The 20,642-nt window shown below is 41.4% G+C and overlaps 1 protein-coding gene across 1 annotated transcript in view; it reads left to right on the top strand.

Moving 5' to 3' along the window:
- The window catches only part of LOC123492856 (X-linked interleukin-1 receptor accessory protein-like 2), a 368,998-nt gene that overhangs the window by 302,846 nt on the left and 45,510 nt on the right, over nucleotides 1–20,642 (top strand). The window contains exon 6 of the mRNA XM_045226227.1: nucleotides 2,926–3,000. Coding sequence (XP_045082162.1) covers nucleotides 2,926–3,000 — 75 coding nt within the window. The remainder of the gene's footprint in view (nucleotides 1–2,925; nucleotides 3,001–20,642) is intronic.

Genomic DNA, 20,642 nt, shown 5'->3' with positions numbered 1-20,642 from the left:
GCGTCCAGTGAGGGTTGTCCTGCCGGATGGAGAATATTAAGTGGCTGTGGGTCTGCAGGCATGTGTGCTCTCTCTGGCTCCTTGCTTGACAAGAATGATAGCTTTCATTTGAATGCTAAAGCTGCGGCTGTCCCCCCAAGATGGATGAGGGGTCCCAGCTTCATCCCTCATACAATGGAGAGACCAAATTAAATGGGGGCCAAAAAGATAAAGAAAATCATAACATACCATTTTCTTCTCTGTCCTTGAGTTGAAGGTTACTCTGAGTCTCCTGGTGAATGGGTAGAGTAAACTACACTCTGCCAGATATGCAGAACAAGCTAACCTTATTGCTCTTTATATCATTAGTGGTTGTGTATACAGTGAATGCAGAGTCAATATTTTCACAGACTTTGCACTTTATATTCAATACAGTCGTTTTTATATACAGTGCATCTGCGATTTAAGCTTTTCATGCAGCACATTTGTCTAGTATTGTACAAGGATTACATTAACCATAGGTAATATTCTGACCGTTGAAAAGTTCAGAGACTTCACCATTCTGAAATTATTATTTTAAAGAAGTTGTTTCTTTTATGTTGTCTTTAATGCTCTGGCAAAATAGATTATGCATTTAACACAGAGAAAACGTGCATTTTAGAAATAATGAGCTTGTCAGGCAGTTCAATCACCAATACAGTTCGATCACCAATACAGTTCAATCACCAATACAGTTCAATCACCAATACAGTTTGTCACCAATACAGTTCTGTCACCAATACAGTTCAATCACCAATACAGTTCTGTCACCAATACAGTTCAATCACCAATACAGTTATATCACCAATACAGTTCTATCACCAATACAGTTTGTCACCAATACAGTTCGATCACCAATACAGTTCAATCACCAATACAGTTCTGTCACCAATACAGTTATATCACCAATACAGTTATATCACCAATACAGTTCTATCAGCAATATCGTTCTGTCACCAATACAGTCATGTCACCAATACAGTTCTATCACCAATACAGTTCAATCCCCAAAACAGTTCAATCACCAATACAGTTCAGTCACCAATACAGTTATGTCACCAAAACAGTTATGTCACCAATACAGTTCTATCACCAATACAGTTCAATCACCAATTCAGTTCTATCACCAATACAGTTCTATCACCAATACAGTTCTATCACCAATACTGTTATATCACCAATACTGTTCTATCACCAATACAGTTATATCACCAATACAGTTCTATCAGCAGTACAGTTCTATCAGCAATACCATTATATCACCAATACAGTTCTATCCAAGAGTGTGTTATACTCCCTCAAACTGTAGACATGATAGCTTGCTGTTCTGATATTTCACTTAAAAATACTCCAGCTAACCCTATACCATGAGGTTCTTTCACTCATGTGTGTAGCCAGCTTTTAAATACTGTATCTTCTATAATTTACCTTTGGCAGGGTATGTTCTAACGTACAGGATACATTTCACTACCCTTAACTAAACTCCAGGAGATCTAATGCTTTCAGTGCACTCACATGTTTTTAGAGCATATCTCTAGATGATTTTCTGTAATTAATTCACTGAGTTTTTACATTATCAATGTGGCCCACCATTATTCAGCTCGCTGCTGCATTCGATACTCTGCTAACTGTCCTGGTAATCCTGGCAAAATAGATTATGCATTTTAACACAGAGGAAAACATGCATTTTAGAAATAATGAGCTTGTCAGGCAGTTCAATCACCAATACAGTTCGATCACCAATACAGTTCAATCACCAATACAGTTCAATCACCAATACAGTTTGTCACCAATACAGTTCTGTCACCAATACAGTTCAATCACCAATACAGTTCAATCACCAATACAGTTTGTCACCAATACAGTTCGATCACCAATACAGTTCAATCACCAATACAGTTCTGTCACCAATACAGTTATATAACCAATACAGTTCTATCACCAATACAGTTCTATCAGCAATACAGTTCTATCACCAATACAGTTATATCACCAATACAGTTCTATCACCAATACAGTTATATCACCAATACAGTTATATCACCAATACAGTTCTATCAGCAATACAGTTCTATCAGCATTATCGTTCTGTCACCAATACAGTCATGTCACCAATACAGTTCTATCACCAATACAGTTCTATCCAAGAGTGTGTTATACTCCCTCAAACTGTAGACATGATAGCTTGCTGTTCTGATATTTCACTTAAAAATACTCCAGCTAACCCTATACCATGAGGTTCTTTCACTCATGTGTGTAGCCAGCTTTTAAATACTGTATCTTCTATAATTTACCTTTGGCAGGGTATGTTCTAAAGTACAGGATACATTTCACTACCCTTAACTAAACTCCAGGAGATCTAATGCTTTCAGTGCACTCACATGTTTTTAGAGCATATCTCTAGATGATTTTCTGTAATTAATTCACTGAGTTTTTACATTATCAATGTGGCCCACCATTATTCAGCTCGCTGCTGCATTCGATACTCTGCTAACTGTCCTGGTAATACAAGTCTCTTGAGGTCTGAAGTGGTTCTAATTTAAACATCCTCTACTGTTCTCAGACAGAAATTGTGTGTGTGCGTGTGTGTGTGCGCGTGTGTTTGTGCGTGTGTGTGTTTATGTGTGTACTCAAATCTTAAAAAGATTAAAGATGACATAATCTTGTTTTAGAATGATAAAACTCAGTGCTGGGACTCCCACAGGCTAACTGATTACAGAATATCCTATAATGATATTTCTAAATTATGTTTGTGGAAGAGTTTTGCCGGCACTGAAACAGCTCCATTCTATTTGCATGGATTACTGATCCTGTCAACATTAGTCATTAAGAGAAGCTGTGTAATCTTCAGTATGTTTCTTTTCTCCCCCCTGTCTGTCCTCTCAATGTGTGCTTGTTTTTTTGCAGCTCTCCTCACAACCAGACCCCCGAAGGTCCTGTTCCCCGCTGAGAGACAGGCCAGTGTTATAGATGTCCAACCGGGTAAGTCTTCCCCATGGGGCCAGTGCTAACTCTCTCCTCTCCATAGAGCAGACAAGTGTAATTATAGACTGCAACAGTCAGGGGCTCCTTGCTGCTTTCTCGCCAACCGGGCTGGCCCGTTCTCTAAAACACATTTTACTGCAGTGCCTTTTGACTGGGGATACAGGACCATGGCTATGTCAATATAGTTTTAGAACTCTGTTTGTTGGAATGTCCTCTACTGTAAAGCAGCCGAGTGATCACCAGCACTGCATTCTAATGCCTCAGTCAACCCCATTAAAAACAGGTGCTGCAATCAGCCAAATATGCCTGAGGGGGAATTTGCTGTACATAAATCTGGGGGCTAATAGAAAGGCTAAGAAACAAGGCAGAGAGAGAACAGAACAGAACACAGCAGCACCGCTGGCATGCAGGATTCCCCTGACCCTCGTGCCCATATTTAATGATGCGCTTGTTCTAACCTGGGGGAAGTGCCCGGCCGTCACCAACCTCTCATTCTCCTGCATCTTACACAATGTACTGTAGCCCGTTTTAATAGGACGGCCAAAATCCACTGGGATCAGAGAAAAGCAACACAATTATTTGAAATCTATGTACATACAATCAATATGTCAAAATAACACTCAATTTAAAACATTTTACCAGAACATTATCACCACATATTCATACTACAATATGCTTTCAACACTAACCATGCAAAAAGCCTTGCCTGCAAAATATACAAACACTCTTCAAATCTTATTCTGGAGCTCAGCACCAGTTGACAATAACAAAACAAGTGCGAGGAAGGCATATTTAAGCTGTCGAGTCGGGGTAGATTGTAGGCCATTATTCCACATGCATCAACATAGAGACTGGGAGGAGACAGCTGAAGAGCCAAGGAGATTGTTCTTCTTCTTCTTCTTCACCTTTCGGTATTTAAAAAATATACTTCACTTATCAGCTGGCTCCGAGATGGCTGTTGGACTAGCGCTCTATTGCCTTGTGCAGTGTTCACATGTAATTTTGCTATGTTCATGTAATTTGGGCTTTTGTTAGCTTAACTTTACAGATACAGTAATTGTCTACTTTAAACCAAGGTTGTTTTTTAATGGGTGATTGGCACTTGGAACTAGGTTGTTTCCCAAATTATGTGTATTTTTCCCCAGTATCAGAAAAATCCTGTTACCTATCAGTGCATAGTAGGTTTCTGGATACTACACATTTTACATTTCCATTTTAGTCATTTAGCAGACGCTCTTATCCAGAGCAACTTACAGTTAGTGAGTGCATACATAATTTTTTATTTTTCATACTGGCCCCCCATGGGAATCGAACCCACAACCCTGGCGTTGCAAACACCATGCTCTACCAACTGAGCTACATCCCTACACAAACTGGACCTTATGCCATGCTTTACAACCCAGCCAGGACATTTATTGCAGTTCTTCCTATCGAACACAGTGACTTTTACATGTGTCTGCATGCCGTGTAGGGAAAAATGTATATCCTTACTGCTTTACCACTCTCAATTGTTACCTTTCTCTGCATGGTTATAATATTTCTGATAGGATGAAGAGTCGAGCAGCCCCAACCTAATTAAACTTAATAGAGTGAGCAGTCTGTATAACACAGCATAAATCTCTCTCATCCAGCAAGCCCCCTGCTCCCTACAATGGATTTCACACCTTCTGTCACAGACATTCCATCCATGCGCATCAGGATTTGGGCGTCTGGAGATAGAGCCCCTGTTAACTTAGAATGTAATGATGCTACTTTTGTCAAGTTCTCCTCATTTATGTTGTTATTATTTTCACATTCAGCAATGGGTACAAGGATTTTGTATTGAGTTTATGTATTTGATATGAAAAAAATGCTTTTTTATGTTAAGCTATTTGTGTGAATGATGACGAGAGCGGGAACAGGGAATGCGCTGCTTGAAGGAGAGCAAGTATTACCCTTGTTGCTGAAGTAACAGTCTCAAGGATCCATTCTCCCTCTGGGGCGCTGGTCATTATATACTGAGCTGGGCACGCTAATAACAAAATGATATGTACAGATTTGTCACCACTAACATTCAGCCATGACTATACCCAGTCTGTTAATGTCATTGTGACATTCTCAGCAAACATGCTTATTTATGTCTCAAGAGACCTAACAGATTGAATGAAGTCCTTTCTCACATGTGCAGTATCATATCTAATCCCCATCTCATCAAATAAAAAATGAGGTTTTAACTGCTCCTCTTCAAATGGGCAAAACAGCAATGTCCCCTTAAAAAGGAAAGGGCTCCCTGACAAGAACCTGTAGCCCCACAAAATTAGTAATTAATTGTTGTGCGGTGGGCGCTGTGGTGAGTTCTGGCGGCTGGACCATTAGGCCACAGCTGTCAGTGTTTATTAGCTGAGGAGACGCTAAGTGCAGAGAAGATTTAATAGCTCCATAGAAATCAGCTCCCCCGTACCCTTTACACGAGAAGGGCCTATTATTAGCAACATGGCGCCTGATTAGCCACCAGAGCATCTGAGAGGAGTGACACAATAAAGGACTGAGGAGAGGAGAGAGATGCTGTGTGTCTATGGATCTGCCTACTCTCCATGGACAGCCCCACACCGTGGAGGGACCCTCCAGCAGAGGAGGGTGAGAGGAGAGGCCATATTAAGACACAACTTCTGAGATTACACTCAGGCTTCTGACTGGATGGATCCACTGTGGGAGGGGTGGGGACGGGAGGGAGGGAGGGGTGTTGAGGGGGAGTGTTAGCACGATGTTCCAGGAAAGCACATTATTCATCACAAAAGGGACTATTGTTTCTGCGTTAATGTCATACCATGAGGAAAATCCTCATATACTTTGTCTTGACGTCCGGTGTGCAATAACCCAAAATGAATGAACGCCACATTCCCACGTATTCACCTTGATCTAATCACAGAGTCGATGACAAACGGACAGTGTCATCCTCAAGTTGGCAAATCAATAATGTGATGCCTTTAGTTCTCCCACAGAGCACGGAGCATGGCTCCAGCATCTCCTGCTTCTGCTTGGCACTTCAGTTTCAGCAAATATGTCTCTGTAATGCAGGGTATTTATGCTTGATATACACTATCAGTCAAAAGTGTGGACACACCTACTCATTCAAAGGTTTTTCTTTATTTTTACTATTCTTTACATTGTAGAATAATACTGAAGACATCAAAAATATGAAATAATACACATGGTATCATGTAGTAAGCAAGCAAGTAAGTAGCCACCCTTTGCCTTGAAGACAGCTTTGCACACTCTTGGCATTCTCTCAACCAGCTTCATGAGGTAGTCACCTGGAATGCATTTCAATCAACAGGTGTGCCTTCTTAAAAGTACATTTGTGGAATTTCTTTCCTTCTTAATGCGTTTGAGCCAATCAGTTGTGTTGTGACAAGGTAGGGTTGGTATACAGAAGATAGCCCTATTTGGTAAAATACCAAGTCCATATTATGGCAAGAACAGCTCAAATAAGCAAAGAGAAACAACAGTCCATCATTACTTTAAGACATGAAGGTCAGTCAATACAGAACATTTCAAGAACTTGCAGTCGCAAAAACTAAAACTATCAAGCGCTGTGATGAAACTGGCTTTCATGAGGACCGCCACAGGAATGGAAGACCCAGAGTTACCTCTGCTGCAGAGGATAAGTTCATTAGAGTTACCAGCTTCAGAAATTGCAGCCCAAATAAATGCTTCAAAGTGTTCAAGTAACAGACACATCTCAACATCAACTGTTCAGAGGGGACTGTGTGAATCAGGCCTTCATGGTCGAATTGCTGCAAAGAAACCAATCTCAAATATAACATATATTTTGATTTATTTAACACTTTTTGGGTTACTACATGATTCCATATGTGGTATTTCATAGTGTTGATGTCTTCACTATTATTCTACAATCTAGAAATTAGTAAAAAATTAAGAAAAAACCTGGAATGAGTAGGTGTGTCCAAACTTTTGACTGGTACTGAAAATACCCCAAGAGCGACAGGAATCATCCCGTTGAGCGCAGAGAGAGCTGGGTGTCAGAATGATAGAGTAACGGCAGAGCGATGGCGCTCTGAGAAGGAACATCGCACTCTCACTATTAATTTTCATCAGAGTTGGTTGCAAGACTCATAAATATGTTTTTTAGCTGTTTGCATCTGAATTGGAGGGAGGAGGGAGGAGGACAGAGGGGAAGAGAGTGAGAGGAGTTAGTAAGGACGGGGACAGAATCTCCCTGTGTGTTGTGTGTCTGAATCCTACCAAATCAAGACATAATACTTAACATTGATAAACCACAGGGTATTATGACAGTAAAATTAACTTTGCCTTCAGGTCATTGTTTTAGGTGTGTTTGAGGTGTGTTTATTCCCATGTTAGCCTCCAGCAGTGGCTCTGCTTGGAGCTAGAGTATATCCAGAAACATTAATTCCTTTGACACAACTCTCACAATAAAAGGCTCTGTATGAAGCCATAGCTTTGTTTATTTGAGTGGGCTTTCTGAATCTGAGCCCCAGCATGTTGCTGATTCGAGAGTGATTTGCTAGATCAATTGTGTACTTGTAATGCCAGTTTAACTTTGAAGTTGCTATATATGGTATATTTTCATTTGTTTCAAACAATGTGTGTAGGCAACAGTAGTATATGATTTATATCAAATGTCTGAGTATGAGCATGTACAGTGGGGGAAAAAAAGTATTTAGTCAGCCACCAACTGTGCAAGTTCTCCCACTTAAAAAGATGAGAGAGGCCTGTAATTTTCATCATAGGTACACGTCAACTATGACAGACAAAATGAGAAGAAAAAAAATCCAGAAAATCACATTGTAGGATTTTTAATGAATTTATTTGCAAATTATGGTGGAAAATAAGTATTTGGTCAATAACAAAAGTTTCTCAATACTTTGTTATATACCCTTTGTTGGCAATGACACAGGTCAAACGTTTTCTGTAAGTCTTCACAAGGTTTTCACACACTGTTGCTGGTATTTTGGCCCATTCCTCCATGCAGATCTCCTGTAGAGCAGTGATGTTTTGGGGCTGTCGCTGGGCAACACGGACTTTCAACTCCCTCCAAAGATTTTCTATGGGGTTGAGATCTGGAGACTGGCTAGGCCACTCCAGGACCTTGAAATGCTTCTTACGAAGCCGCTCCTTCGTTGCCCGGGCGGTGTGTTTGGGATCATTGTCATGCTGAAAGACCCAGCCACGTTTCATCTTCAATGCCCTTGCTGATGGAAGGAGGTTTTCACTCAAAATCTCACGATACATGGCCCCATTCATTCTTTCCTTTACACGGATCAGTCGTCCTGGTCCCTTTGCAGAAAAACAGCCCCAAAGCATGATGTTTCCACCCCCATGCTTCACAGTAGGTATGGTGTTCTTTGGATGCAACTCAGCATTCTTTGTCCTCCAAACACGACGAGTTGAGTTTTTACCAAAAAGTTATATTTTGGTTTCATCTGACCATATGACATTCTCCCAATCCTCTTCTGGATCATCCAAATGCACTCTAGCAAACTTCAGACGGGCCTGGACATGTACTGGCTTAAGCAGGGGGACACGTCTTGCACTGCAGGATTTGAGTCCCTGGCGGCGTAGTGTGTTACTGATGGTAGGCTTTGTTACTTTGGTCCCAGCTCTTGCAGGTCATTCACTAGGTCCCCCCGTGTGGTTCTGGGATTTTTGCTCACCGTTCTTGTGATCATTTTGACCCCACGGGGTGAGATCTTGCGTGGAGCCCCAGATCGAGGGAGATTATCAGTGGTCTTGTATGTCTTCCATTTCCTAATAATTGCTCCCACAGTTGATTTCTTCAAATCAAGCTGCTTACCTATTGCAGATTCAGTCTTCCCAGCCTGGTGCAGGTTTACAATTTTGTTTCTGGTGTCCTTTGACAGCTCTTTGGTCTTGGCCATAGTGGAGTTTGGAGTGTGACTGTTTGAGGTTGTGGACAGGTGTCTTTTATACTGATAACAAGTTCAAACAGGTGCCATTAATACAGGTAACGAGTGGAGGACAGAGGATCCTCTTAAAGAAGAAGTTACAGGTCTGTGAGAGCCAGAAATCTTGCTTGTTTGTAGGTGACCAAATACTTATTTTCCACCATAATTTGCAAATAAATTCATTAAAAATCCTACAATGTGAGTTTCTGGAAAACATTTTCTCAATTTGTCTGTCATAGTTGACGTGTACCTATGATGAAAATTACAGGCCTCTCTCATCTTTTTAAGTGGGAGAACTTGCACAATTGGTGGCTGACTAAATACTTTTTTTCCCCACTGTATGAGTACAAAAAAATATGATCAAGCCAAGTAAGAACAAAGACAGTGATCATCATTCATGTTTAATTCCAATTAAAATTTCCTTTCTTCCGTTAGCATTTTAATGTCATTCTGTTTCCCAAAATATACTTTCCAATTAAAGCTGTCACTTGTGATTGTTTCAGAAAGGTCTGCTGATTTTCTGTTTACAATAGCAAGGCACACAGCAAATTTGCAAGCTTTAAAATCTCGGTGTAAAGGTAAAAAGTGTTGTGTTATATCTTAGTGTTGATTCTAGTGGGGTTAACACAAGTGGGATTGAAATTGACCCCATATGTGCTTAATAAATGAAGTGTTATTTGAATCACAGTGGAATCAGCATGTGTGGTGTTGTTGTTACTCGACTGTGTTGTTAGATCATTTACGTTAACTCTCTGAGTGAAAAAGACGTGGGAGGGGCCTCGTTATCATTCTTCCCAGAGTGCTTTGTTGTAGGTTGATTTTTAGAATAGTTTGTTTTAATATACAGTACCAGTCAAAGGTTTGGACACACCTACTCATTCCAGGGTTTTTCTTTATTTTTACAAAAATTTTTACATTGTAGAATAATAGTGAAGACATCAAAACTATGAAATAACACAAATTGAATCATGTATTAACCCAAAAAGTGTTAAACAAATACAAATATATGCTATATTTGAGAATCTTCAAAGTAGCCACCCTTTGCCTTGATGACAGCTTTGCACACGCTTGGCATTCTCTCAACCAGCTTCATGAGGTTGCATTTCAATTAACAGGGGTGCCTTGTTAAAAGTTAATTTGTGGAATGTCTTTCCTTCTTAATGCGTTTGAGCCAATCAGTTGTGTTGTGACAAGGTAGGGTTGGTATACAGAAGATAGCCCTATTTGGTAAAAGACCAAGTCCATATTATGGTAAGAACATCTCAAATAAGCAAAGAGAAACGACAGTCCATCATTACTTTAAGACATGAAGGTAAGTAAATCTGGAAAATTTCAAGAACTTTGAACGTGTCTTCAAGTGCAGTCACAAAAACCATCAAGCGCTATGATGAAACTGGCTCTCATGAGGACCGCCTCAGGAAAGAAAGACCCAGAGTTACCTCTGCTGCAGAGGATAAGTTCATTAGAGTTACCAGCCTCAGAAATCGGCAATTAACTGCACCTCAGATTGCAGCCCAAATAAATGCTTCACAGAGTTCAAGTAACAGACACATCTCAACATCAACTGTTCAGAGGAGACTGCGTGAATCAGGCCTTCATGGTCAAATTGCTGCAAAGAAACCACTACTAAAGGACACCAATATGAAGAAGAGACTTGCTTGGGCCAACAAACACGAACAATGGACATTAGGCCGGTGGAAATCTGTCCTTTGGTCTGGAGTCCAAATTTGAGATTTTTAGTTCCAACCGATCCAACTGTCTTTGTGAGATGCGGAGTAGGTGAATGGATGATCTCTGCATGTGTGGTTCCCACCATGAAGCATGGAAGAGGAGGTTTGATGGTGTGGGGGTGGTTTGCTGTTGACACTGTCTGTGATTTATTTAGAATTCAAGGGACACTTAACCAGCATGGCTACCACAGCATTCTGTAGCAATACGCCATCCCATCTGGTTTGCGCTTAGTGGGACTATCATTTGTTTTTCAACAGGACAATGACCCAAAACACACCTCCAGGCAATGTAAGGGCTATTTGACCAAGAAGGAGAGTGATGGTGTGCTGCATCAGATGACCTGGCCTCCACAATCACCCGACTTCAACCCAACTGAGATGGTTTGGGATGAGTTGGACCACAGAGTGAAGGAAAAGCAGCCAACAAGTGCTCAGCATATGTGGGAACTCCTTCAAGACTGTTGGAAAAGCATTCCAGGTGACTACCTCATGAAGCTGGTTGAGAGAATGCCAAGAGTGTGCATAGCTGTCATCAAGGCAAAGGGTGGCTACTTTGAAGAATCTCAAATATAAAATATATTTGTTTAACACTTTTTTGGTTACTACTTGATTCTATAATGTAGAAAATAGTAAAAATAAAGAAAAACCCTTGAATGAGTAGGTGTGTCCAAACTTGACTGGTACTGTATATGTTTCGGCATACACAGACGCATGTATTATTTATTATTATTATTATTATTATTATTATTATTATTATTACTATACAAAGATAAATTGCTTACATTTTTCTCAACTAATCCAATCTGTAAGGGGTTGAATTTATTACACCCGTTACTGAGATGGTTCTTCCAGTTTAGATGGTTTAGGTAGTCTTGTTTGTCAAGTCCTTCATCATAACAGTCATTCTGAATGCAGGTTGGGGGTGATAGAATATTCCAATTGTTGGATATCCTCCCTCTGACTGGATTCCGATAGGAATTACTAATCACTTCACAAACCAGCTTATTGTGACTTGGAGGTCTGATGTGGCCCATGAGACAAGATTTCCAGACCACAATGTGGAGTATAACTAGGCCATAACTAAAGGCCTTATGAAATGTACAATATATGGTCATTAAGGGTTTAATTTGAATTCAAACACATTCAATTAGGCAGTCACTTGGTAAAGGCTTTAGGACTATAAGTTATTGAATGCAGCAACCATGTCTCATGTCTCTGTCACGGGGTATCTGTCACATTCACTTGAACAGCATGCTGGGAAATATGCAAATAAGGCTTTACAACCTATAATGTCCCCCCCCCCCCTAAATACTGTAACACCACATGTGTTATTCCCTAACACTAAAAAAGTGTAAGAGCATCAGCTCTAATAAAGTGTTAATTTAAGTTGAAATGTGCAACACCCATGGTGTTAGGGACCCAACACTCTAGGGGTGTTAGTTTGTCAACACTTTGAAAAGTGTTAGTTTAACAATATTTCGGTGGGTCACATGTCATTTCAAAGAAAGTGTTACATTTTAAACTGTGGGTGTTACAATTCTTATCTCAAATTTGCTGTGCAGCAAGGCAGGGGCAATAGCCAACGGGATATCACAGTGTCATTCTAATTGCAGGGGGAATATTTAAATTGTTTAGCTGTCTTGGTCTTTTTATAATTAAAGATTGCCAAGCTGGTATGTGGAACCCCAAGGAGGTCCCATTCCTCATGACTTCTCGCTAGTCAGTCAAAGATAAACTCCACATGGCAGTTTGCTAAAATGAAAGGATAGAGCACATACGCTACTGGCCATGACCATAGTCCATAATGACTTTCAGCAATTCAATTAAAAGTGATATCTCTCTCGGTCATCAAAAGAGTGTGAACCTCAACCTAGCATTGTAATGAACCTCATTTGTCGTCTCAGTCAGACCTACTGTACGTTCCCTTTTGTCCATAATTAAGCCACCATCTTCAAAGCCTTGATAAAGATAGTAATTACCCTGTTAACATCAGAAAAACATCATTATTCGGTATCGTATATGCGTGTTTTTCTCCTGGTTGCTAGAGCACATTGCCAGGCTTGGCTTTCTCTGTGTCTGCTGTTAGTTTGCAGATGCACCAGTCAGATGTTCAGTACTAGAAGAAGAAAGGCAGCTAATTAGTGATTTAATGACGTGATGGGGTGACAGGGGCTTCTCTCCTCTCCTCTGCAGCACAGAGAGCAGCCATGAGAGCTCTATGAGGGATGCGTAAAGAAGTCCAACCTTCCAAGTCCTTTCATGTTGCGTGCGCTGCCTGCTAAGTATACAGCCACTCATCTAGAGTGCGGAGGAGGCAGTGTGTTGTGTATGGATGGGAGATAGAGGAGCTAGCTATCACAGTCATTGACATTGGGGAAATTAACTCGTGAAAATCACCTCTGTGGCCAGATATGTTGAAGTTCCCTGCTGTCTTTAATTGCTATGATACGGTGTGTAAAGTACTATCTTCAGATGTAGTTTGACTGTTTCTGCCTTGTTACATCCTGCATGATGTGTTACTATGTTGTTTATGAATATGGTTAGCATTTGTTTATTTACATTTATCCATCAGTTTAACTATTTTAATGGGGGTTAGCACGATCAACCTCTTTGACAGATGTGCAGATGTTTGAATCGGACCCTCCTCCCACGTCAGTTTATCCCCCTCACCCCACCACACACACACACACACACACACATACACACACACACCACTTCTCTATTAGTCAGTTTGCGTTGCAGGAGGCCTCAAAGGCTAGTCAAGCTCATCACCAGGATCACTCACCATCCCCCAGGTCCCCTAGCTGCACAAGTAAATCTCTCCCAAATCTTTCTATATCCTGTGACTAAAAAGAACAGAAGAAATATAATGGAATTAAATGACCTCTGTCTGTCACCCTGGGGGAGAGGAATCAACTTTTTGTGCACTATTCGAGAGAGTGGGTGGGTATTAGATAAAAGGCATGGTGCCCAGGGAATGGGCACTGGGCATGGGCTGGTCCTGGGGTCAAAGGTAACCCTGTGGCACGGCCTGAGCACCAGATACAGGTAGCCTCTCTGTATTAACACACACACCAGTATGGGGAGCTGGGTTAGCTACATCACGGCACAGTGCAGGGCGGAGCAGGTGACCCATCCACCTGACAGGCCAGTGCAGCGCAGGGCGGAGCAGGTGACCCATCCACCTGACAGGCCAGTGCAGCGCAGGGTGGAGCAGGTGACCCATCCACCTGACAGGCCAGTGCAGTGCAGGGCAGAGCAGGTGACCCATCCACCTGACAGGCCAGTGCACTGCAGGGCGGAGCAGAGGGCGGAGCAGGTGACCCATCCACCTGACAGGCCAGTGCACTGCAGGGCGGAGCAGAGGGTGGAGCAGGTGACCCATCCACCTGACAGGCCAGTGCACTGCAGGGCGGAGCAGAGGGCGGAGCAGGTGACCCATCCACCTGACAGGCCAGTGCACTGCAGGGCGGAGAAGGTGACCCATCCACCTGACAGGCCAGTGCAGTAGAGCAGTCGATTGTGCCGCTCCAACAGCTCCCTTTGAAAGGACGACAAGCTAAGTGAAAATGTCAAGCCATTTGCACGGTTTGTTTCACAACACATTTATGCCTATCACAGGTGTTCTTTTAAAATGCAAATGCAGACCGTTTTTAGTGTTGAAAGCAGCAGAAGAGGCTCTTTGTGCCTAGCTGTGTCATGAATAAACCCCTTATTGAAATTGCATGATACATTTTTCCTTGCATTTGTAGGATGTGGCACTAAACTCAGATGTGCGCACTAAACTCGTCAAATACCCCTTTTTACCGTTCATTCAGACTCATTTGGTGTTCTCTGATGATAGGGTGAAATTAGATATGGGTATGTAGTAGGGCCGGACCAATACACGCGTTAGTGTGGAGTCTCGCAGGCTTATCCAGCTATCAGTGTGAAGTGAGATTCAGCACACTGCTGTAGGACCTTTTAAGGCCTAATGTTAATGACCTTTCTGTGAGGAGACAGCATGACATGTACAGTACCCACAGGCAACATACTGAAGATCAGAAATATCATCATACAGACCTTTACAGAGTGTGGTAAAAAACGTTTTTAACTAGTACTGTAGTAACTAACCCATATTTTACCAATAGATTTGAATTAATCACTATCAGTCAGTTGTGTTTTTTTGGACATTGAATCTTTGACAATACTTTTACATCTCATTAAGACTATGCCAAGTCGACAACTAATCAGTTATGCACAGCTAGCTTCATGTATGACCTCCAGGGTTGTCTCTGTGTGGTTTAGTTGTCTTTACTCTTTAAGAGATGTGGTGTTCAGGAGTGACTGTCTACTTTAGAGGAAATTGTCATGTTTGTTTGTTCTGTTTAGACAGATATGGCCGTGATGGAGCAGTCTCAGGTAAAGTGGTGCGACCACAATTGTTCTTTCTATAGATCATGTCCGACATGAACAATGAATCATTTGTGGCATAAACCCTTCCTAATGACCTTCTGACCTCTAATTGTAGTGTGAGTGTATGATATATTAATTATTTTAGTTTGAAGGTTTGTGTCATTTTCTATTCCCATCAGACATGATGGAGTATGCTTGAATCTGATAACAGTAATATATTGGTATGAAACAACAGTATAACGTCACAGTTTATGCAACATTGACTTAGAATTGTTAGATCACATGCAATGCACTGTTCTTTTTCAGCACATGGCAGGGACCATATCAACGTTTTAAAAAAACTAATGCTGCACCAATCTCTTCCAAAACCAAAGGATATTGAGTGAAATTTGATTTTTATTAAGTTGAAATCCCTGTCAGACCCCTAGGAGGCTCATGGTGTGATTGTGAAGATGAAGATGATATATTCAGAGTCTTTTATCTAATTCTTAAAGTCCTTGACCCAACGCGTTCAGAATGTCACCTCTGAACTTCAGACAACCACAGAATAGTGCCGGAGTCTTCATTCCAGATTACTGCAGGGTATTATTAGCTAAATCTGCCCCTCTTTGGAGTTAAGATAGTTACAAGGTTAATTCATACGGGGCTGCATACGGGGCTCTCTCTCCTTTCTCTTCCACTGTCAGACCTTTACTTCAGACACACATTTCCATGACGTTAGTCTCTGTGGAGTCAACCTGAGGTCGAGGGGTTTCTCACTACTTACTTGTTGTGTCCCATAAGTGCAGTCTGACCATCCCTCCATCTTTTCACACCTCTAATCGAAGGGGATTGGCCCTTAGCTTAAGTTTGTTGTCTCGTTTTTTGCACCACTTTTACCTTGCACTCATAGACTGGATATACCAGTCAGTAATTGAGGACAGAAGCTTCTAGAACCGTCATAGACTGGATATACCAGTCAGTAATGGAGGACAGAAGCTTCTAGAACCTTCATAGACAGGATATACCAGTCAGTAATGGAGAACAGAAGCTTCTAGAACCGTCATAGACTGGATATACCAGTCAGTAATGGAGGACAGAAGCTTCTAGAACCTTCATATACAGGATATACCAGTCAGTAATGGAGGATAGAAGCTTCTAGAACCCTCATAGACTGGATATACCAGTCAGTAATGGAGGACAGAAGTGTGTAGAACCCTCATAGACTGGATATACCAGTCAGTAATGGGGGACAGAAGCTTCAAGACCCCTCATAGACTGGATATACCAGTCAGTAATGGAGGACAGAAGCATGTAGAACCCTCATAGACTGGATATACCAGTCAGTAATGGAAGACAGTAGCTTCTAGAACCCTCATAGACTGGATATACCAGTCAGTAATGGAGGACAGAAGCTTCTAGAACCCTGATAGACTGGATATACCAGTCAGTATGGAGGACAGAATCTTATAGAACCCTCATAGACTGGATATACCAGTCAGTAATGGAGGACAGAAGCTTCTAGAACCCTCATAGACTGGATATACCAGTCAGTAATGGAGGACAGAAGCTTCTAGAACCCTCATAGACTGGATATAATAGTCAGTAATGTAGGACAGAAGCTTCTAGAACCCTCTTAGACTGGATATACCAGTCAGTAATGGAGGACAGAACCTTCTAGAACCTCATAGACTGGATATACCAGTCAGTAATGGAGGACAGAAGCATGTAGAACCCTCATAGACTGGATATACCAGTCAGTAATGGAGGACAGAAGCTTCTAGAACCCTCTTAGACTGGATATACCAGTCAGTAATGGAGGACAGAGGCTTCTAGAACCTCATAGACTGGATATACCAGTCAGTAATGGAGGACAGAAGCATGTAGAACCCTCATAGACTGGATATTCCAGTCAGTAATGGAGGACAGAAGCTTCTAGAACCCTCTTAGACTGGATATACCAGTCAGTAATGGAGGACAGAGGCTTCTAGAACCTCATAGACTGGATATACCAGTCAGTAATAGAGGACAGAAGCTTCAATAACCCTCATAGACTGGATATACCAGTCAGTAATGGAGGACAGAGGCTTCTAGAACCTCATAGACTGGATATACCAGTCAGTAATGGAGGACAGAAGCTTCAATAACCCTCATAGACTGGATATACCAGTCAGTAATGGAGGACAGAAGCTTCTAGAACCCTCATAGACTGGATATACCAGTCAGTAATGGAGGACAGAAGCTTCTAGAACCTCATAGACTGGATATACCAGTCAGTAATGGAGGACAGAAGCTTAAAGAATCCTCATAGACTGGATATACCAGTCAGTAATGGAGGACAGAAGCTTCTAGAACCCTCATAGACTGGATATACCAGTCAGCAATGGAGGACAGAAGCTTCTAGAACCCTCATAGACTGGATATACCAGTCAGTAATGGAGGACAGAAGCTTCTAGAACCCTCATAGACTGGATATACCAGTCAATAATGGAGGACAGAAGCTTATAGAACCCTCATAGACTGGATATACCAGTCAGTAATGGAGGACAGAAGCTTCTAGAACCCTCATAGACTGGATATACCAGTCAATAATGGAGGACATAAGCTTATAGAACCCTCATAGACTGGATATACCAGTCAGTAATGGAGGACAGAAGCTTCTAGGACCCTCATAGACTGGATATACCAGTCAGTAATGGAGGACAGATGAGCGCTGTCAATCAACCACTGTTAGCCAATAAAATCACTTGCCCTCCATCCGTTGCACCCCTATAGCAATTCTGAGTTCATGCCCTGGTCTCCTCTGTATCTTGTAACTATGATACTACAGTGACATGCCAGAATTGAAAGTTGCCCGCTCTGTATCAAGATATATACCATGGTAATTAATCTTAATTTTGTTCATCTGGGTAGTCGTGCTGTTGAAATAACCCAAAAGGCTGCGAAGGTAATTAACCTGTGCACAAATTGGAGATAAGGTTGAATCTAATTTAATCTTTTTTTAACGATGGTTCGTGAACTCCATACATTTTAAGTTACCCATCAAGTACTTGTTAATTAGATGTCTGTCGAGATTGGCCTCAATACGGAGATGGTACCGGTCTTTCTTTAGACTGCATACTGGAACGCTGGAAGTTTTCCAAATGTCAACCCTCCACCAATCCTTGTTTAGTTTCACAGATATGAGGAATTGCTCCAAGCCATGGCAGCTTAATTTCCTGTTATACCGGATATTGAGTTTATCCATTTCCAGAGATGATAATGTAACTCTGTTGATTATCTATTCTCTCCTCAAATAGTTTGGGGTGTTTTTGAGGTTCTGGTACCACACCTTAGGCATGTGAAACCTTTGAAGATTCTCTTCATTTCCATGGTGTCACTTCTTTAGTCATCTTTGAGTAAATTATATGCTCACAGTCCAATGATAAATTATATGCTCACAGTCCATTGATACATTCTATGAAACAAAATAAATGAAACAAAGCTATAATATTTTGTTTCTCTTCAACAAAAAAGTTTGATTTAGGGAAAATTGTTGCTGTTAGGAGAGGGATAGGGTAGAAGTTTCCTGCCCTCTCACAACAAATAAAGCACACCTCTTATCCATCCGTCGGTCCATGTGAGACTGAGTAGCTACAGTAGATTCCCAGTCTGATACCTCCAGGTGGTTACTGTATGTTTTAGTGATGTTCTTCTCGCCTCTCTAGGGGTGAGGGGGGCTGGGGTTGTGATGGTGCAGCTGAGGGTAATGTCCTGAGCACCACAGCAGGCAGCGAGCACAGCTGCAGCCGCCGGTGCAGATGGTGCCTGTGCATCTCAGATGTTTTCTTCCTGGCTGCCTAGGAGGCTGTTTACTGCACCGCTCTCAAGCTCTCTGCACATATGCCACGTTCAGACTGTGGGGAGAGAGCTTCTCCACAAAAACACTAACCAAGTGCACGAAAATATGTATGAAAAGAGTGCTCGAATATCCCGTTCCTGTTGTCCCATTTTGTCAACAGCAAAAGCCTCTCTCTGTGTGTGTAGTGTGTTAAATTAGATATGTGCATTTCTGAGTAATGCTCATTCAAATCAATGCCATCTCAGCCCTAGTTGACCCAAATCCACAACGCTAGCCACATATGCCGCAAGCCATGCATTGGCTGCAGTCTGCCTGCTGCACGGCCTCGTATCAGTGTGCTGTTTTGTTTAAAGACCTGACTCAGGTCGACCCCATGTGTAAACCCATGACCCCGTTTACGACATGATCCATGTCACTGACCTCGCAGCTTTCATCTCCCTCCGCGTCATCCTTTCATCAGCATCCCAGCCAGAGCAATGTGGACAGGCTTTTTCTGCTGCCGACAGGTTTGGGTTTTCATCATCAACGCCAAGAGGGGAGATTCACCTGCAATAGGACTGTTTCACAGTATTACCATATTCTAAAGATGCGTTTCTATCTTCTAATGAGTGTTTCTATGCATGAGATGGAACGAGAAAAAATAACCACGTCAAGATTTTTCACTAGAATAATTATTATGCTCTCTCTCTCTCTCTCTCTCGCTCTCTCTCACTCGCTCTCAAATTCAAGCAGATTTATTGGCATGAGAAACATTGCATCAATATTGCCAAAGCATCAATGTATACAATATACACTGAGTATTAAAAACAGAGTTGAATCCAATGCTTCCCACAGTTGTGTCAAGTTGGCTGGATGTCCTTTGGGTGGTGGACCATTCTTGATACACATGGGAAACTGTTGAGCATGAAAAACCCAGCAGCGTTGCATTCTTGACACAAACCGGTGCGCCTGCCACCTACTACCATACCCCATTCAAAGGCACTTAAATCTTTTGTCTTGCCCATTCACCCCATGTCTCAATTTTCTCAAGGCTTGAAATTCCTTCTTTAACCTGTCTCCTCCCCTTCATCTACACTGATTTAAATGGATTTAACAAGTGACGTCAATAAGGGACCATAGCTTTCACCTGGATTCACCTGGTCAGTCTATGTCATGGAAAGAGCAGGTCTTCCTAATGTTTGGTATACTCAGTGTACATTATAATAAAAAACAGAAATAACAACAAAAGAATGATAACAGTGAATAGTTATAGAAACATAGAATAAATAATAATGACAATAATAGGCTGAACATTGAAAACTATTATTACTACTAAAATGAATACTACCACCAATATTATTAACACTAATACTAAGTTCAGGAGCAAAAACAAATAAAATAGAATTATTGTAAAATTGACTGTGTCTATAAGGTGTAGATAGTAAGTGTAGGCTGGAAGTAGAGGGCATTGTTGTTCACTAATTTACCCCAAGTACCCCAAGTAGGGAAAGGATGGCGGGGTTGAAAAGGAATAAAGGGGAGTATATATATAAAAAACATGGGGGATTGGAAGTGATGCAGACAATTACATTGATGGAAGTTACAATCTATCTGCAATATTAAGCTGATCTACCCCCAAAAAATGAATAAAATAAAATAAATAAACACTAATACTACAACTAGCTTCTGATATGCTAATTGACATAATTTGAGTCAATTGGAGGTGTACCTGTGGATGTATTTCAAGGCCTACCTTCAAACTCAGTGCCTCTTTGCTTGACATCATGG

Source organism: Coregonus clupeaformis, chromosome 2 (genome assembly GCF_020615455.1).
Source record: "Coregonus clupeaformis isolate EN_2021a chromosome 2, ASM2061545v1, whole genome shotgun sequence".
In the NCBI taxonomy this organism is placed as follows: domain Eukaryota; kingdom Metazoa; phylum Chordata; class Actinopteri; order Salmoniformes; family Salmonidae; genus Coregonus; species Coregonus clupeaformis.
Note: the sequence above shows the minus strand (reverse complement) of the source record. Positions and strands in the feature narration are given on the sequence as shown.